At 41.9% G+C, this 20,923-nt stretch overlaps 1 protein-coding gene across 2 annotated transcripts in view; it reads left to right on the top strand.

Moving 5' to 3' along the window:
* ELMO1 (engulfment and cell motility 1) overlaps nt 1-20,923 on the top strand; it is a 313,327-nt gene that overhangs the window by 40,795 nt on the left and 251,609 nt on the right. For both annotated transcript variants that reach the window (XM_087767900.1, XM_087767891.1), the window contains exon 3: nt 8,106-8,255. In XM_087767900.1, the coding sequence (XP_087624026.1) occupies nt 8,178-8,255 (78 nt within the window). In that variant the 5' untranslated portion in view covers nt 8,106-8,177. The remainder of the gene's footprint in view (nt 1-8,105; nt 8,256-20,923) is intronic.

The raw sequence follows: 20,923 nt of genomic DNA, 5'->3' as shown, positions 1-20,923 counted from the left end.
GAAAAGATGGGGTGTTTTGACTGTTAGCTGTTTTGATGCACTGATTTCAGTAAGTATAAGAGAAACGTTGCTGGTAGGAACACCACTGTAGATGGAGCTGCTTTATGCTGCAAGATTACTGACAGGTTGTTTTTTCTTCCTTCTTTTGGTTTTTGTCATCTTTGAAGAGTGGTGTCAGTGCCTGAAGCAAAACCTCGTGTCTTCAAAACTTTTGTGTCCTCATTAGACTCATAAATGGTATCCGATCTTTCTTTTGCTGTTTGTTTTAATTCTGATGAGCATGATGAGCATTAGGCTCTGCTTATTCACTGTGGAGTATCAACGTGTCTCTCTTTTCCACAGTACTTTTCTTTGCAGAATGATTTCTTTAGAAGATAATTCTGTAGGTTTCAACCTTCGACATCCTGTCTGTGCTGTCAGTTAACTTGGTTATTTCCTTTAGCATTCATGCATCTCTCTTGCCCTCTCTTCCTCCATTTGACTGCTGACTTCCTGATCGTGCCGTTAGTTCCTCTGTATGTGTCATAAACACCGATAGGGTAAAAAAATTCTCTGGTTTTTATATTGCTGCTTCATCTTGCTTCTAGCAGGAAGTTTAGAGTTTCTCCCAACCTTGAGCTTATCTTCTTGTATCTGTTATCTCCTTTGGGATATAGCCAGTCATCATTGTCTTGATTTGGCCTCTGCTGAAGTGAAGCAATGAAGTGTTATCATCTTGACTCAAGATGCTCCTTTGTGTGTCCTTTCTAGCCCCCTGATTTATCCAAATGCCAGGAAAGTCCCAAGTACCATAGCCAGATCATGCTAGTGCTAGAAAAGAGGACTGTAACATTTTGTTATTTCTTCATTCTTAGTCGTATTCTATTCAAAATTGCTTTCCTGAGTCACAGCACTTTTGATGAACTTTCTCTGTTTCTCTTCAGCATATTTTTAACTGGCCTCTAATAAATTTATTCCATTTCCAGTTACATTGGACTCCTTTGGAGTGTGCTTAGCTTAAGCATTAAAAAGTGTCTGCCCCCCCTCCCCCCCCAACCAAAAAACAAACAAACAAAAAACCAACAAAAAAACCCGCAACAACTTGCATCCATCCTTTTGCATTGTAATATTTAGCATTGGTTTATTTTAGTTGTTATTTCACAGTACCAGTTTTCTTTTTCCTTTCTTCTCCCCTCCAACTTTCTTATTGCTGAAAACTTCCATTCTATGCTTACAACCCTTTAAGAACAGCGGCACCACTGGCTGAAATTGAGGCTTCATCTTTTTCCCATTAATTCCCTCCTACCTCTCAGGTTATGTGAGACTACCCTGAGAGGCAGGAAAAGAAAATTGTATTCAGCTGGCTTTTAAGGGATATTTTTTGCTGCTTGCTTCAGTTTAGAAACATCTGGAGTACAGCCCAATGATGAGAAACAACCTCAAACGAAGCAGCAGGCCCTGATAAACTGTGAAAAGTTTAAGTGGATTCTAATGTTTTATTCAGAGTAGTGTTTGATTTTGTTCTGTACTTGGTACCTGCCATGGTCTTTAAATTCCACATGCTAGGCAGGTACTCAGCACCTTTGAAAAGTCATGCTTTTTTTGTGAAGCTAGATAGACCTTACCTCTTTGACTGCCAGGTTATTGTTGGTATGGTGGTTGTTGTGGGGTGTTTTGGTTTTGTTTTTTGTTTGTTTGGTTTTTTTAATTTCTTGGAATACTCTTTTGAATATTTGAGTTTGGTACTTTCCTGATCTCTAGTTTGAAGAGCTCAGATATTAACATCTTTAGTAAACAGAGCATCTTTATCTGACTGGATGGTATATGAGTGTTATTTAAATTGCCACAAAGGTTCAGATACCTTCAATAATCAAAACCAAGGTTTATATGTCTCTCTTCTGAATTATAGATGTGTAACTAAAAGTTCCTTAATAGAAGGAGCATGATCTTCCAAGAAGTGGGGGAGTTCAAGTTAAGTAAGTACCTGAATTTTTCTGGTATGCTTCAAGACCAGACAGCCTGCTTGTCTGTATTCTGAGTACATCCAGTCTGTTGCGTTTCCCTCCACCTTTTCTTTTCAAGCACCCTTTAAAGCCTATTTTTCTCTCTGGTTTTAGAGAGCACTTTTTTGAAAGTGGGCCTGTCAATGATAGTGAAACCTCAACCACATAAAATGCTTCCTAAGGAGAGGAACAACAAGATGACTCTGGGAAAGGTAAAATACTTGGAATGAAATTGTGAAGAAAGGTTATGGGTCTGTGAGAATGAGACAGGTGACAACCACATGAATATTCACCATCTTTCCTGGGTGGCTTCGCCAGTGACAAAAACTGTCCTGTTGTGTATATTTCACAACCATATTCCTAAAATCTCCTCCAGTACTAGGCTTCCAGGTATTTTGGAGACTAAAAGTGGTGTATTTAAACCTGAAGGGTCCAAAGCTCATTTTATCATAATATTAAATGGTGCATTCCTGGGCTAATGATGCATTATTGATCAGCAGATTGCAGGTTCAGCATCAAAGAAACATTCCCATTGGGAAGCTGATGGACCACTCTGAACCATGGAAGTCAGTGGAGTAGGGTCAGGTCTCCCTGCAGGGTCAGTGGCTGCTGCAGAGGGGGTAGCACCCCCCCTGGGTTGTCTGCTCTCTGAGATTGCCCCCTCTTTTCCATCGCTCATAGCTCCTGCAGAGCTTTATCTTGCATTGTGGCAAAGCATCTGTGGATTTTATTGACGTGGGTCTGCTGGGCCTTTGACTCCTGTCTAGTTCAGGGGCGAACAGCACCGAACGCGTAACGAAAGGGAAGAAGGCAGAATGAAAGCTTTTTGTGTACGCAAAGTGTACATCCAGCCCCCTGGCTTCTGTGCCCTGTTTTTACTTCCTGCAGAGGTGGTAGAGCATGTTTACAGCTCCTTAGACTTGTCTGTTCAGTCATGCAGTTTAACTCCAAAAATAACTCTCTTGGGGGATATTAATCCAGCGTTGGATTATCTTTCTAAAATCGTTAATCAGACTTGGTCCCCGAGGGACCTTCCAGCTGAACTTGCCGCTTAGTTTCTGTTTTCTGGGGTGATGGGAGCCGAGAGGAGGAAGCTGATGAGGTCTGACAAGAAGCGGTTACTTACGTAAGGTCCCGAGCAGAGGGACCCGTCTGCCTCTCCTCCCGCTGCGGGTCCCCGCGCCACCGGCCAGGGCTCAGCTCCCTGCTGGCTCCCGCTGTGTCCTGCCTGGTCCTGGCCACGTTATTGCCCTCCCCTCCCTTCGCCTTGTTTCGCCATTGGGAAATGCCATGGGGAAAAACCTGCTTGCGAGAGGGATAGCGGTGGGGGTCTGTGCCAGCTTCAGGTGATTCCTATATATGCTGCCTTTTGTCCAGGGAGGAGAAACACATGCTTTGTTTTATTGAATTCTCAAATGCACGTGGCGTTCCTTTGGTCGCTTTTTAATCATTAACTTCCTTACTCAAGCTGTTCATGAAATGACCTGGCCTGCTGTTTGAACATGACCTCTTTTCTGTAAAAGAAGAAATGAGCTGTTGTAGGCTGCTGTTTTCATATACGACTAGAACTGCTAGTCACATAAGTCCTATTAGCCTTCATTTTTTCTCCTGTCTATAGAGTTGGAATACAGTTTATTTATTGAGAAATGTGCTCTGATAGCTATAAGTTATTTAAAATACTTTGAGATCCTTGTATGAAAAGAGCTAGGGAAATTGCAAAACAAGTTTAAAAAAAAAAAAAAAAAGAGTTCTACTGAGAACTCATTTCATACACGAATAAAATCCTGTTTTCCACGTGCAATGCATAGGTAGAAGGGGAAAATTCAGTATGTTTTACTGACATATGTGCTGAATTAATCCCTCAGAGCCAGGCAGGTAAATTGAGAGCTTGCATGTCTGTGCTGATGCATTTTTGCATTAAATTTAACATACTTTGATTTCCAACTTGAGAGTTTATTACTCTGACATAGTAGACCACTGGAAGCACTGCATAGCATGGTTGAAATGCAGATATATAATATATGTGGTAATAACAGTAACTTGCAGAATTTGCACGTTAATGGGCTAATCTGTCATAGTTTGGAAAACCCTATTGATGTAAGAAAGTGTACTCAAGTGGTAGGGATGTTTTGGTTGTGGCTTTTTTTCCTCAAATTATAAAATGGTGTGCTGCTTAGCCTGGAAGTTGCTTAAACCTCCTCCAGGTTACAGCTGCATGCAGGCATTAGGGAAAATAATGGGAAGTTGCCTGCCTTTTCCTCAGACCCCTCCTCCACTTCATACACTTGTGCTCACACGTGCATCCTGTTGCCTTCAGATTCTGCCTTCAAAATAAACGTTGTAAAAATGAGTTGCAAAGTTGCTCTTACACGTCAGTGCTTCTTGGATCCCACTGGGAGAGAAAAAGGAATTGCACTTGAGAAAACTCCATAACTAGACCCTTTAGCGATGTCTGTATCCTTTTTGCTGCTTGACTGCTGCTGGCATAACAAAAAGCAGTTGAAATCGGTTCTAGTTCTTCATTCACATCATGAGAATTGCTTACTAAATTGGAGGCATTTCACAGCAGAGATTGTGAATTCCTTATTTTACTGGGCGGTGTCTAACACACTGTGTACCACTGGAATAAATAGTAGGTAATTTGTAATTGTTAGCACTGTAGATTGCAGAATTTTCTTTGCAATCATCATTTTGTGATGACAGCTAAACATCTATTTTGGCCTTTAAAAAAAAAAAATTGTTTCTGGCATTGCCACAAAGGTAGAACGAAGCTAAATTACCTTTTGGATCCTGCATTGAATTATTAAGATTATAAACTGGGAAAAAAAAAGTTAGCACATTTGACTAGGATGTCCACTGAGAAACAGAAAGAAATTTGTAGTGATGATTTTATATATGCTTTTCAACATTCAGACCACACTGATGTCTCGAGGTTGGTCTTTCCTGCTGAGAGAAGTGGAACTACATCCATTCGTATTAAAGATCTGTCACTATGCTTTGTGTTTTATGACTGTATAAGCATACGTATATTAATAATTATAATTATGTAGGAGATCTGTGCTAGCCTGCATTAAAAACTAGTCACATTGAAATTGTCTTCTGAATGCTGTGGTAGACTTCTCTTGTACCTTGCTTTGGAACGCAAATCCATAGCTGAATTTGATTAACTTACCGTCAACTTTCCTTGACTCTTCTTTCTTAAACCATTTGCTTTCTTCCTGCATGACTCATTAAGATGGACCACAACTCACTAAAGCAAAATGAGGGTTAATGCCCACGTTTGTATGTGAGAGTGGAAGTTTTCTGCAAATCTATTGCTGCATGATGTTGTTTTGCTTTCATAGTCATGGCCAGTGGCCGTGAATCATTGGGTTTTTTCTCCAGCATTCATCGTGAGTTTTGGAGTTGGGTAACCTCCTAGGGGAGGCATTGGGCTGCGAGTTCCCTACCTTCCCTTTGCCTCTTGCGGTGAGAGGCAGCAGTGCTCAGAGTTGCTTCCCTGGCTTTCCTAGTCAAAACAAGGTGCACTTGCCCATGCGTTAGGTGGATTCTAGGATTTTTATAGGTCTCCCTTCTCGCTGTATGTATGTGGCCTACAGATGATTTTTTCAGGAAAACTGTAGAAGAAACATGGTAGTATGGAAATACAAACTGTTGAAAATAAGGACTTGCGCATCCGAAGCTGTCCTCAGTCAAGTTTGTCTGGCAGGAACTACTGCTGCTCTGTTTGTGTTGTGGCCAGTAAACTCAGGCTCTGGCTGAGGCACCGCCGGCTTCCAGCATCCCTCCTGCCCGGGATACAGTGCCGTGCCGGGGCACACGGGGAGAAGCCTGTCAGTCACGCACTGGGTCAGCCAGCTCTGCTTAAGTGCTGCGGGCAGTTTAATACCAAAACTTCACCAGGCTGAGACTACTGAGGACTGTTCTGCTGAGGAGGTGGGAGACACCATCACTGTGAGTGTGAGAGCAAAAAGGCACTAAGTTTCATTTGACTTTCGATGTGGATTAACAGCTCATTGCTGCCAGCAAATCTTGCTTCTCCTCCCCCCTGTGCGTTGTGCCACCTCTGGAAGCTGTTTGACTTCAATGTGGTAAAAACCAGATGACTGAAAATACGTATTTGCTGGTTAGTTGTGTCAGTGCACTACACAGCAAGGGGAGCGCTTGTGGGAGATGTAAATGGCGGGAGCGTGAGGTATCAGGGGAGAAATGGCAGGAGCTTTGCATCCGCTCAGGTTCTGTGGGAGGAAAAGACAGCCAAAAGTGAATGTCTGACTATTCTTAATGACCAGCAAGCCAGTTGCATGCTTTAGTTGTGTTTATTCCTGGTCCCTGTAACATCTACCAAAGGCAGATGATATCACTGTTTCTTAATCACGTTGTTTAGTCTTTCAAGGCACTTCCTGCAATCCAGTCTTATTTATAGACCGTCCATTGTCTTATTTACTGCTTTGCGCTTTGCTTTGTGGTGATGTGCGATCCTGTCGGCATCAGAACTGCCATTGTTGGAAACAAATTGCTGGAGTGTTAAAGTTCGTAAACTGCTTTTATAGTATGTGTTGAGAACCCTGTGTAGAATGTAACAGGGCTTGCAAACACGGAGGACAGCCTTTTCAGAGTAGACCAGAAGACTCACAAGAAAAAAGGAAGGGTAGAGCCGTATACATGAAGGCTGGACGAACTCCCACTTCTAAGTAGTCTGAGACGAAGGTAGAGAATTTCTTGATGAAGGGATGGTTTCATGATTTTGTTCAGGCTGATTTTAGCTCACGCTTCTGCTGCAATTGGAGGAGGGCTGTTAGACTCGGTTAGTTGAAGCAGCAACTGAAGGTGGTCAGAGCCTTTTTTTCCTGTACCTGTTTGTGGCTTTTGGATGTCTGGTATATTCTGTCAGGTCGTCTCTTGCCTTAGCTCTTTCAAAGGGTATATGTGCAAGCATGTGTCCATGCTTTCACCACTTCCTTCTCTTTTCTGCTAAGAAGAAGTGGGACTGCACCTCTGGGGATTTCTACAGCTTCTCTCATTTTGTCACACATGATGGCATTTTGCTGGGTCTTGGCAGAGCGTGTGGGAAACGCTGTGGTGGGCACCGAGGACTTGGAAAAGCAAGCCGAAACCTCCCAGTCTGCAGGAGGGTGCACGAGTTGCTGTGTCTGAGAATTGCAGAGCTTTGCTACTTCAGTGGATGTCCTGCTACCACCGGGCTGGGAGAGGGGTGCAGAAGGTTCGTTTGCAAGCCCAGAGAGGCACTACACCCGCTTTAAAAACGTTTGTTGTTATTGCGAGGTTACAAACTTTGATGAACTGAAAGAGACAGCGCTTAAATTCTGCACAACCTGAGGATTTGGTTCTTCACCTTTCCTCTCCTTCCCCAAAATTCACAGCCTGCACTATGCAACATGAGGTCCTATTGATATTTCTATTCTTGCAGAACTATGACGTTTTACGTAGCTGATTATATCATTGTGAATGTACACGATATCCTTGCGTGTTCACGTGTCTGAGACTTACCATCAGGAAGTATTTCTATATGGGTATCTCTGGATCCGTTAGGTGAGGAGATGTGTGTGTGTATGTATATGTGGAAACTGCTGTGTGTTCTGCCTTCTTCCTGACATCCTGGTTGCTATAGTGCAGTGATCTATTTGTGAACACCCAGAAGATCATTGCTATAGTTAAAAGAAACAGTGTTTCCTGGCCATAACTTCCTGGGCAATCTCCTCTTCTGGAGCGCCAGCTTTAACCGATTCAGTCACGTTCCCCGGGACTCCAGGAGCGACACTGTAACAGGAGCTTCCTCTAGTTTGTCGCTTTTCCCCACCAGCATATTTAATAATATTTAAAAATAGTTTCTCTATTTAAATCTAATGCATGCCTATTATTCACTGTACATTTCAGTGCTTCAGCCATCTTTCTAACAGACTGTCGAGCTGTGCAGTGTGTTGTGGCGTTGTGTCCTGTGTTTGCTTCTGTAATATGTGCCATTCTTCTGCTCTTGCACATACATACACACATACGTTTTCATCCACCTGCCCAGCCAGGCAAAATGTAGGAGACGAAGCGGCAGCGCCGGAGTTCTGTCTGAACTGCTGTATTTTTTTTTTCCTCCTCTTCTCCCTGCAGGTGTGAATGAGAGAGACTCTCTGCAGTATTTAGTGTCCAGTTGTACCGGCTCTGAAGAACAGCAGCATCGCAATGCCCCCTCCTGCTGATATAGTGAAGGTGGCGATCGAATGGCCGGGTGCCTTCCCCAAGTTAATGGAAATAGATCAAGTAAGTGCCTGCGTACGTGTGCTCGGCCGGCCCCGTGCGTAAATAAGTTCTTCTCTGCGCCTGTGTGTCTCTGCATCTATGTTTAGTTAGATGCACACGTATGTTCCTGTGAGTGCATGTGTGGTAGAAGGTGTTTTTTATAAGGGGTGTAACCCTCTTCCTCTCTTACTGCTGAGTGTTTTTGATGTGTTTAGCTGTTTTTTTTATTTGCTTTTTCTTTTTAAACAGCTGCTTAGATAAGGCATTTATTGCTTGTGTGACCCACTTAACGCTTTCGTGCCTTAGTTTATTAAACTATAAAATTGTGGTAATGTTGTTACCCCTGGGTGGAACGTCTTTTCAAATTTTTAGTCAGTGATTTGCATTTGTAGTATGATCGTACTGAATGGCTGCAGCAAGTGCAGATTTTGGAACTTAAGTAGTGGTGCACTGTGAGCAGGAGGGTCTTTGCTGTTCCATACAGGAATCTCAGGGGTTGTCCTGTTCAGCTGGTTATTTCTAATGCAGTGGCCCCATGGACTGATTTGAGGCAGTGTACAGAAGCTAACAAATTGAAAATTATGAATTAAAGACTCTTTGTAGGAAATTGTGGAGTGGGGGAAGAAACAAACCAAATTAAGTTATACAAGTGCCGTGTTTTATGTTCTGGACTTCTCTGAGATTGTGGCACATGCATTAATATTGAAGGCAACTCCTTTAATATTTAACAGCTTACCCATAACATTTTGAAATCGTACAGCATGTTACCTGTTTAGAATAATTATTATTTCTGGAAATAGTATTCAGAGTGAAGGAAAGTGTTGAATAATGTGCTTTAGACCCTAGTGTATCTGGGGACCAAGTACGTTATAAAGTTCTATTGGAGAGGATAAAATTTGAATTCATGCTGAAAATGTTTTGCTGAAATGGGATCCTAATTTCTTCATGCGGTGCAATCAGTTTCACTTCTAGTTAGCGCTTCTGTGGCATATGCCCGGGAAATTGCTGCATGAACTTTGGGGAAACACGGTACTAGAGGACGGCTGGAATAACAGCAGTGTGTTTTTCAGGCACACTGAAAGCCCCTTTAGAGGAAAGGGGAGTTCCCAAGCACTTAGCACTTTATGGTTTGATTTCCAGACCTGCCAAGCTTTTCCATTTTAATTTGCTGAAATTTTTTAGTAAGCATATATCTACAGATACAAATCTCTTGCCTTCTGGAGTGAAGAATGTTTTACTCTTTTTTTTTTTTCTTATTATATAACAAATGGTAGACACTGTGCACACTGTGTTCAGGGAAAGATGCATGTTAGTCATGATGAACAACAGCTTATTGCTACCAAGTACAGTGGGGACAAAAATGAATAAATATTATGCAGTCGCCTTCCAAGCAGCAGTAAAATAATACCAGAATGATTGTTTTTAATTTACAAAAGGGCTTAAAGTAACTCTCCAAAAAACCTCATACTTTATTTGAAATATTAGCTTACTGTGCTGGAACCTTGCTTTTATCTCTATTATATAAGATTTAGAGGGGACAAGAAAGATCAATGCTGACTTATGTCGGGTAGAATTTTTCCAACCGAGCCTGCCAAGTTGTGTGCAAGCTTCCTCGAACCACTTTATGGGCAGGAGGAAGTGGAGGGAAAATAACATTGAAAGGGAGAAGGCTAGCAGCAACCTGCTCCTGACGCAGGGGGAAGTGGGGGAATGAAGACTGAGAGTTTCATCCCTCACCTTTCTAACATGGAAAATATAGGTGTGGTGACAAGAAATGAAGATGGGAAAGAAACATCCCTTCCTAATACCACAGAATCATGGAATAGTTTGGGTTGGAAGGGACCTTTAAAGGTCATCTAGTCCAACCCCCCCTGCAGTGAGCAGGGACATCTTCAACTAGATCAGGTTGCTCAGAGCCTCATCCAGCCTGACCTTGAATGTTTCCAGGGATGGGGCATCTACCACCTCTCTCAGCAGCCTGTTCCAGTGTTTCATCACCCTCATCATAACAAATTTCTTCCTTACATCTAGTCTAAATCTACCCTGTTTTAATTTAAAACCATTACCCCTTGTCTTATCACAACAGGCCTGCTAAAAAGCTTGTCCCCATCTTTCTTATAAGCCCCCTTTAAGTACTGAAAGGCCGCAATAAGGTCTCTCCAGAGCCTTCTCTTCTCCAGGCTGAACAACCCCAACCCTCTCAGACTTTCCTCGTAGGAGAGGTGCTCCATCCCTCTGATCGTTTTTGTGGCCCTCCTCTGGACCCGCTCCAACAGGTCGATGTCTTTCCTGTCCTGATCCCCAGAGCTGGACACAGTAGTCCAGGTGGGGGTCTCACCAGAGCGGAGTAGAGGGGCAGAATCACCTCTCTCGACCTGCTGGCCACGCTTCTTTTGGTGCAGCCCAGGATACGGTTGGCTTTCTGGGCTGTGAGCGCACATTGTCGGCTCATGTCCAGCTTTTCATCCATCAGTATCCCCAAGTCCTTCTCCACAGGGCTGCTCTCAATCCCTTCATCCCCCAGCCTGTATTGATACCAGGGGTTGCCCTGACCCAGGTGCAGGATCTACCCATACACAGAAATATGCACATTTGCCTTGGTCGGGGATGGGAGCAATGTGGGAATGAGCCCTGAAAACATAGAGGGTGATACATGCTTCTAAACGTATAGCTCTGCCTTTAGTTCACTTAATGCTAACTTTTCCCCAATCTGTTTCCTTTAAAACATCTATTTAGTTGAAGAGCTGTAGTGGAGGAGATGATTCATACATCAGATGGCTAGCTGTCGGAGATGATAAAGGGGAGGAGAGAAAAGGAAGGCAGAAAAGAGAAATGACTTGCCCATTGACCAGACATTGCAGCCAGTGCCTGTCTGCTCATTCAAGGACCATTTGACATATATTCAGAAAATCCTAAAAACTTTGCCTTATCAGTTTCCTCCATCTCTGATCCCCTACCAGCAAGAAAATCAGTATTTAAAAGAACAGAACTGTATTATTACTTTAAAAAGAACAACGAAAAAGCCTCACTGTAGCATGACGCAAGTTCTTTATCTTTCAGGGTACTGAGGCTATTCCAAATATTGAAGTGCAAATGCCATATAAGAGATCAGAGGAAAATCTGGGGTTTTTCTTGTGGTTTTTGTTTGTTTGTTTGGGTTTTTTAAGGTTGCTTGTTGTATATGCTTTGTAGCATTTATTTATATTCAGTTGCACAGTATCCCAGTTCATCTGCTGTGTATATGTATATTTTGCTTAGCAATGAAGAGAATAAAATATTTTCAAAATGAGGAAATGTCATTGTGAAACCACAGTGATAGACAATGGTGTACTGGAAGGTGTTGGTCCTGAAAAGAGCTCATGGGTATTTTTTCCACCAAATATTATTAAACTTTACATTAAAAACCTCCCCTTCAGGTGCATGACTTCTGACAATCTGAACTTCATGAGGCACAGAGCTTTTTCTAGTTGATGCTTCCCACTGCATTTCTATAGGTTTGTCGACTTGGGTTCATCAGTGATGCTCTTAACTTTAATCACACAAAATTAGTCTCACTTAGAGACTCTTTGCCTGCACAATTAATACATAATGAAGTGCTTTTCAGAACCAGGCTCTGTGCCTAACCTTTCTTCTCATTCATTGAAATGTACTACTTGACGTCAGGGTTTTACAACTGCTATTTTCATGGAAAGTTGCTTTAAATAAGAAGGGCAAAACTGCATATTATTTACCGCCCTCTCTCTTACCAGGTGGGGACTAATTAAGTTGCAGTAAACCCAGCAACTGGCTGTTGCCTGTATGAATTAAAGCTGATTTTAAAGCGTGTGCAAGTTTAATATTCTTTTCTGCTTTCTCCTTGAGAGATGGACTTGGCTGATTTCAGTTACTCTCTTCTGGAATACTTGGTGTTTTTTAGTTGGTTTTTTTTTTTTTTTTTCATTTGGGTTTCCCCTCATTTCCATCGCTTTCCTCAATTATAAATTTGAAAAGTAACATCTAGGCTCTTCCCCCCTGCATAAATCCCTTCTGGCAATATTAGTACTATGGTCAAAATTAATTTTTAATGGAAAGATTTTATTATGACCTTAAGAGCTAGGTATTCGGATGATCTTCCGCTTTTAAGTCTTCTTGTCATGTAAGGGGAGGAATAGAAATGTGTTGGTGTCTGAATTTGCATGAAGATCGTTTTGTGGACTTTTTAGGGGTGCAGTCTGGGGAAGAAATGAATGGTAGATGCTGACTGCCTGTTACCTTCTTCTCCCAGTCTTCTGGCTGATCATTCTGGAAGATGTTAAGAGTAGGGCCACAAGGGCTCTGTACAGGTGAACCAGCATGTTGGCTAACCTCTTCTGTCTTCTCTTTATTTGTCCCAGAAATAGCCATTTCATAAGAGGATGTTATTTCTTGTGTCAGATGGAAATTTGCATGCTTTAATTTGTGCCCATTATGTATAACTCATTCTCAACTGTCAGGGTTTTTTTTACAGCACAAATTATTTTAGGTAAGCCAGTGCTGATTTTGGGTTACCTGGATACTTTGTTCTGTGGATTTACAGCTTCACTGTTCCTGCTGCAGGGGAAGCAGCTTCCAGGAGAGGAACAAGGTGTATATTTGGGGACAATAACTGTTTTAACTTATCTCATTCAAATCCACTCTTGTGTGTTAACACAAGTTGTACTAAAACCAGATTTCTTTAAACTTGGGGATGAACTTCCTCACCATTGGAGGTCAACACTGTTCTTACAGAAAGGAATGGTTTGTAGTTAAACTTAGCTGTATAGTCTCTTCCTCCAGATTTATCTACCAGATCATTAAATATAGATTAAATTAGCAGGTGTGAATCTTTACATTAACAAAAAAAAAAAAGGCAAAAAAGAAAAAAAAAAAAGCTGTGGTTTGCTTTTCAAAGCGCAAATCTGGTACAGTGGGCAAAATTTACAAGAGCACTGTCAAATGACAATTTCATGTTAATACAGTACAGTGAAGCACATGGGAAGAACCATGGGCTGCTTTACATTAATGCTTTCTCTAAGGTTTAGATTTAGTCACCAAGTTTATCTTTTAAGAGTGTCTTTCAAGTTGTCTCTTCTGCCAGTATATACTATAAATGTCATTTTAATTATTTTTTTTTTCTTCAGAGAAGTCATTGTACTTCACTACATATTAAAAGGAAACCAGTAAGATTTTTTTTTTAAAGGGAACTTTCAAATTCTTTTGGGTTTCAGACCTAAATCTGGATCTTTGGGGACTGTTAATTGATTTAGTGCAGTGTTTCTCAAGCTGTGGGGAGAAACATAGTTCAAAAGGGATTGTGAAATGCTTAATTAGAGAAAAGAAAGTGGCATATCACTTCTGCCGTGTGTGTGGACTAAGAATAGCTGTAGTTTCTGCAAGTGCTGTCACTAGTAATAGCAGTATACCGATACATCACGAGTCTAAATGTATGCAATATTAGTGAGCACCAGCATCGTTCAAGTGGTGAAGAAGAAAGGGATATTGATGTCTCTCTGCACCAGAGGCTGTACGGTGAAGTGTCGCTCCCTGCGCTTAGTTCTGGCCCCAGACTCTGACTCCCTCAACATCAAGGGCTTTAGTGCTGAGGGGATGAAGGAGGAAAGATGCTCTTACCTGCTTCCCACAAACCTGCAAAATTATATGAACTCTTCTCCAGAAAGTGTGATAGTATTGCAGTAGCTGGAGCTACTGATACTTTTTGGTATGAATATTGAGGAGATTTCCAGTGTTATTGCACATCATGAGTTTAAAGTAGTTAAGGGAAAAGTCAGTGCTTTTAACAGCTGAGAAGATCTCAGTTTCTTGAAGACAGAGGACTAGGAAGCAGCTCGGGGTGAGGGGGGCAATCTTACACTGACTTACAAAAGTGTTCCCTGCCTGGACTTGCTCGCAGCAGCTCCTTTCTGTCAGGTTGGAGAAGGGAGTTAGTGCTTGAGGCCGGCCACTGCAGCTGTATCTCAGCCATTCTGAAGAAGGACCTTGGTTGCTGCTGGTGGAAAACTTACCTGAAAATAGATGAGCCTCAAGGTGGCTGCCTTATCAAAAAGGCTGAAAAACACTCAGTTAGCTTAAGCCAGTTTGTTAAAGGTAGGGCTTGCTTAAAATCAGCTTTTAGGTGTTACACAGATGCTAACAATAATTAATGAGTTTTATTGCTCCTTGTTGTAACTGTCAGTATTTCAGCTTCACAAAACCAAAGATGAAACTGTTCATAAAGCAGATACTAATCAGCATTTAAACATAGTGAAAATATTTAACATTTTTTAAAATCCTTTTACTTTTGTAACCATCAGGGATTATTAATAGAACTGGTAAGGAAATCATATCCACTAACTTAATGTGCCATTTTCTTTGTTGGACTGATGAAAGGTCTCAATTTTTTTGGGGGGGAAGAGGGGACCGGGGGCAGAAAGCTGTTCAGCAATAAGAATAACCTTGGAAACAATAATGCAGATGTTTTAACACATGGGATATATTTCAGTGCACTAACACATGTATATACATAGACAGTGCTTTGTTAACATAATGAACCAATCATTGTTAATTACAATGGATGTCAAAAAACATGATTTCTTTTCTTACAGGACTATGGGGTTGGAGTAGTCATTATTAGAGCTCTGGTTCTTTGCTGTGGTGGCAGCCATCCATCCTGGATAAAAGGGCAATGTTACCATCATGTTACGTTTTATTAGTCTGGCTTGTCCAAAGCCACGTTGCCGCTGGTTGGTTGGAGCCTTTCAAGGCTGCAAACAGACGTCCCGTGGTGTGTGGCTGGGACCTCATCACTGAAAAATACATAAAAACTTTGTCCTATGCTGTTGAATACAGAGACAGCAGCAAAGCTTAATAGATTGAAGAGGCAATAGCTGTGGAGAAGGGTTAGAAATTGTAAAAGAAATGGGGGAAAAAAGAAATAAAAATATTTAGTGAGTTACAGTCTAATGGATACTATTTACACTTTCTACTTGGTGTTGTCTTCTGTGTTAGGAAACATCAGTTAAATGCAGTAAACAGTTAAATATTTTTTTATAGAAGTGGAAATGGAGCCGGAAAACACTTGAGGTCTTGCAGAAATAGTATCCCAGCGTTCCTCATCTCTAACATAAGAGATGAAACACTTCAGTAATTCTCTCCTTGGGTTTTTTTCTTGTTGTTGTTGGTTTTTGGTTTTTTTTTCCCCCTGGTTCTGATTTTGTTAGCCCCATAGTGTTAGCCAGAACCTCCCCATTGCCTGAATTCTGCTGTCTGCAACTGATGGCATTTTCAAGATGAAGGCTGAACATGACTGTAAGGTTGTTGCATCCACATAATTTTTTAAGAAACAGCTGGAGTCTCATCTCATAAGAGTTAATTCTGCTATATTTAAAGGAAATGTGTAATGATGAGATTCCTGGAGTTACGCACCACTGAATTAATTACAAGGTACTTCATTCACATTCTGGCCAGCTGGAGTATCCAGGCACACTTTATGATTTAATTATATTCTCCTTACAGAACTCCAAGATTGTAGTACAAAAGACAGTAATACTAAAAATCCCACAGTATAAATTTTTTTGTGCCTGCACGTAGAGACTTTTCTACTCTGGTAGGCCAGCAATGTGTCAATCATGAGCTGTGGGTTTGGGGTGTCTCCATTCAGTTTTCAAAGGTATGTTCACCTAATAAAGTGGTTGTGTGAAGAGCCGCATCTTAAAGTTCTGCTTTGTAACTCTTTGGGTCCTCTGAGACCTGTTTTTTAAATATGTGGTGTGAGTATGTGGCAGGCAAACATGCTGTAATCCACAGCTGTAGATCCCTAGGTGTTTTATAACGCTTCAGTACTCTTGACTGGAAGTTTTTGGTGTCCCTATTTGCAAAGTACTTGAGGAAACAGAATGTTACGGCTTGTTGGGACACCCGATGTGGAGTAAGAAGTTCCTGTAAAATTCTGGTTTTTGGGTTTTTTTTTTTTTTGTTCTTTTAATAATGTTATGTTTCACTGCTTCCTTGTTGTACAGTCACTTTGTCATCCTAAACATGTGATCTGTGGGGCAACGCTTAGATCTGGTGAAATGCAAATTTAGGAATGAGGATGTCTTTGGGGGAGGGAAGGGAGTAAGGGAGAAAGCTGCAGCAGAGAGCGAAAGGGAAGAGGACATGAACAGCCGTGTTTCCCCAAGTCTTGAGTGCTTGGCAGAACCCCTACTGCTATATTTATACCAAAGTGTTTCTACTGACACGTTAAAACTGCCACCTTAAGGGCTGTGAACGGAGCTAATAAAAGCTCTCCCGTCAGCAAGCTGTAGTTGTTGAAGGGTTTTGCCTGTCGGCTCTGGGGTGTGAATGTTTCCTGCCTTGGGTTGTGGTGCTGCACTGACAGAACCATGTGGTGTTGACCTGGCCTTGGCTGGGTTTTATACTCTCTGTTACCGCGGTGTTGGGGTGTCCCTGTTCTTCAGGTATTTAATCCCTCTGGTGCTCCCCTGAGTTAGTGAAATCCTCTTCTCTGTCTTTTACAGAGGCCCGATGCCTAATTAACAAGTCTGGTCTCACTAATACTCCATTGTAGTCAATGGAGAGAGTTGATTCCCAAAGTGGTTCAGAGCAGGTTGGGGAAGCTGAAGCCCAGAGCTATCCAGTGCCTCCCCCTTACAGGAAAAGACCTTGCCTCTTACATCATGAGAAGTCAGTGATGAAGTAGTGAGTCAAGCACCCAGGCGTCCCGGCATCTGTTATGTTTGCCACTGGACAGTCCTGCTTCTGTTTCTGTAGCCCCTGGTGTATGACAGTAACAAATGAAGTCTCTACTGATTGTGAAAAGAGCTAGTTTTCTGTTTTGTTTTGGTTTTTTTTTAATAGCCATAGTTTGTTTTTTTTTTTTTTATGCTGAGTGTTTTCCACTAACAGGTGTGCTACATCTGCTCTTTTTCTGTGATAAGCTTAATGACAGCAAGGGTTAAGGTTTTCCTTGTTACTTTTGTGATTAAAAGGTGTCAGCCAGGCAGGGTGATATCCCAATCATTGTCAAAAAAAAAAACCCAAAACCAAACACCAAACCCAAAAAACCCCAAAAGACCAAAACCCAGAAAAAGAAAAAGCTATGAATCTCTGCTAGTAATTTGAAAAGGAAAGATATTCATCCTTGGCCTAAAAGAAACTTATCTACATTTTCCTGGTATAATATAATCAAAGTATATTTGAACTGCATGTATAATGCAGGTTTCTACCCAGATTTAGGCTTCTGTCCTCTTTACAGTTCACACGCACATACTTGCTATTTGATTTGGAAGTGCTTTAAACCCAGGTTAGTGTACTGGTGGCTTGAACAGGACCTAGGGCTTGATCAGCACTGGTGTTTTGAATGTTCTAAGCTTTCTTTTGCTCATTCCACAATTGCCCTGGAACAAAAGAGTGGCCTGGACTCACTCAGGCTAAATTCTTGCATGCCTGTGCCTAGTGCGTCCTGGTGACTGATTACCTCTATGGGGAACCCAAGGTGTAGGCACGAAAGGGTAAAACTGGTGAGGAAATCGGAGTGGGAAATCTCAGTCTGTGTTCTGCAAGTTACTTTAGAAGTGCTACAAAATATTGCACAAGTAGTAAGGGCAGGTACTCAAGAAGACTAAGTTAGGGATGTGTGTGTATCTTAGCACACAAAACCTGGAGACGTGACCTGAGACACATGCAGGTAAGCACAGAAGTGGTGAATACATACTACTGCATGGTGGATGTCATTAGGGCTACACTTAGCCAGCATCTCAGACACCTGTACTGACCAGTCAATGCAGATAAAGCTTTACAGGGTGTGTCAATTCACGTCAGCTCTAGTGCTGCCTGTGCTTGGTGTCAACGGCATGATTCTCCTGATGTGTGCAGATCAATAAGTCGTAAGGCCACAATGCCCCATTATTGTTTCCCACTGGATTTCAGATATCAATTTAATACCTACCTTAGGAAAATACTTTTATACTAACTGATGTGTTTGGTGCAGATGGCTGTGATATGTTAGCTGAGGGGGGTTATCTCCTATAGGGAGCATAAGATTTACTTTGATCTGTGTTATTTCATGCATTAAAGCTACAGCTTGATCTTCTTAGAGCTTTAAATGAGCATCTCAGCAGGTGTGAAAGCACACTTCATTTTAACTAGTGTAGGGGAGGACATAGAGGCAAAAACCCAAAACTGAAATGCACTAGCACAAGATACTCACTTCAATGAAGGAAAAACTTTGAAATATTTTTGGACTATCTGATTGTAAGGAATTCTTTGAAGTACATTGACTGATAAGGTGAATTTGACCTTTCAGAACTGTAAATGCAGCAAACATATTATGTAAATTTCCATAAACATAATTTTATGAAGATTAAAATAACAAAAACATCAAGTCCGTTCTCTTTGACATCAGGCAAATATTTACAGCCAGGCAAAAAAAAACCCATGTCTTTGAATGGCCTGCTGAGTGGATTTACTTTGCAGAGAACGGAAATAGGCTTGTACCTCATCCTTCATGGTTCAAAAAGAAAAAAATATAATAGCTCCCTTTTGCTTGTCGTCTAATACTGCTACATTCCTATATGTACAGTAAACAGTTGTGTCCTGTCCCTGTTGCCTAAGCATAGATAGGTCTCTTACAGCCTTCAGTAGCAGGACTGCAAAGGGACTCCGGACACAGGTGTGAGCTGGCTGGGAAGGGGCGGCGGGAGCTGGTCGCTCGCCCGCCTGTCGCTTCCAGAGCGAATAAGGGTTTTGTTGGCGCAGAGGCCCGGCCCTGCGCAGGCAAGGCAGCAGGAGCACTGCCACTGCCAGGGCCTTCCCGCAGCCCGCACTTGCTAGACCCCGCCAGAGCAATTGCACGGGGAGGGAGTCATGGCAGCCCTCACCTGCTTTCAGCGACATCCCACTTACAGCTGTGGACAGGGTGCTCGTGACAATTTACCTGCTTGGTAGGGAAGGAGAAAGAATTTTGTCTGGAGACTTCGATGTAGGGGGAGTGCAGCCCAAGGGATGATTAAGAGCAGCAGCTTATTAGGATTGCAGTAGTATTTATTTTACATTTATTAATTTGTAAAGCTCACTCTAGTGCTATCAAATTACTGATTGCAAACTTTCTATCCCAGAAGAGTTCCACTTTTTTTCATCCTGTTGCTGATAACTGAGTTGTACTTAAGTCACTTCAGTGTTGCAGCAATAGTACCACAGGAGGATAAAGCAGTACTGTGAAAGGCTGTCTATATTAATAATTTTTATTATTATTGAAGATCCATTTTGATTTTCTTTAACTGTCCCTTACGGGGTCTAGTTGATTTGTTGCTTGCGTGGGTTTGTTTTGTTTTGTTTTGTCTAAGTTTTTCATTTCAAGTAATGGCATATAATAATTCAAAGGTGATACAGAATAGGAAAAGCGTGAGGGAGATGAGTAGGATTGAGAAAGGACATAAAAGCTGATGGTGTAGAGGACTTAGAAGTATCAAAGTAATGATTAGGAAAGTAAGAAACCTTCCTAGTGTTTATATTGTTGCCAGGTTGGGTTCTTAAAGTGTCTTTTTGTCATAGTTTCCAATGGGAAGCTATAGTTCCTATGAGAAATAATGGGGAGGAGAGGCAGTTACTGGTTTTGTTCTTCGTTGTATTCAATCTGTTATCTGATATCAATTAACTTTGTAAAGGGAATTAATATCCCAGAAATAAATTTTGTCAAAATAGGGAAATACAGGAGCGGGACCTGCAGTAACATGTTGAGGAGAGAAGAGGAGGCAGCATGCAGAGCTGTACTCTCTGCTTGGCAGCAGCCTGCCCGCAGGCTGGCACACGTGTGCTGGACGGCAAACTGGCATTATCCCGCTTCAGACAAACCTGGCTTCTCCCTCTTCCCTCTATCCCTCCTGAAAAATGGGGTTTTATTTTTTTGGGGTAGGATAGAGGGAAGAGAGCAGTTGGAATCAGAAATTGCTTTCACAGGATTGCAGAAGCTACAAAATCCCTTGGGGAGGAGGACAGCAGGACAAAGCAGCTGCACATAAATGACACGGTAATCCAGACTGAGGAACTGATCAGGCTAAAAAATTGTGGGGAAGAAATCGCTCTTTTTCTTTCTTGTGTGATCTGCCTGATCTGCTTCACACCCTGACTATGGCTACACAAAGAGCTGAGCCAGCACAACGGAGAAAAGCTGCTGTGGAGAAGGGACATGTTGGCTGCTGCAGAAGGAGCAGTTTCATGCTTCTTGCCTTTTCTCCCATGTGCCAGTATTTGCTAGTCATTTAGGCACATAGGTTTCATCAGGATCGCTTCATCTGACTTGCTATCTCTTTCCTTTTTGCTGGGCCAATTTTTAGTTTGATCAGGTTCCCTGAAGTGGCTCATCTGGGTGTTCATGTGAAAATAGTAATGGCAGTGAAAGAGGAAGGATGGAAACCAAGGACTGAGAGAGTATGGTAAGGGGCGGGGGGATGGGACAGGATCCTTTCAGCAGATGCTTTTATTCATGTTTGATTAAAATGATCTTGTGTTACACTTTTCTCTATTTATAAACTGGCTTAGTTGACTTGGCTGTTGAAATAACAAATCCTTCCCTGACTCTGACCTGATGAGAGAATCCTGTCTCTGGTTTTCTGTCTATGCAGTGATGCAGTTCAGAAAACAAATCCAAGAGAAAAATAATTCTCCCTCCCCATCATGTCCCCTGCTACTGAGTT

Source organism: Nipponia nippon, unplaced genomic scaffold (genome assembly GCF_047370975.1).
Source record: "Nipponia nippon isolate SJK-2023a ecotype South Korea unplaced genomic scaffold, ASM4737097v1 scaffold_1, whole genome shotgun sequence".
Taxonomy (NCBI): Eukaryota; Metazoa; Chordata; class Aves; order Pelecaniformes; family Threskiornithidae; genus Nipponia; species Nipponia nippon.
Note: the sequence above shows the minus strand (reverse complement) of the source record. Positions and strands in the feature narration are given on the sequence as shown.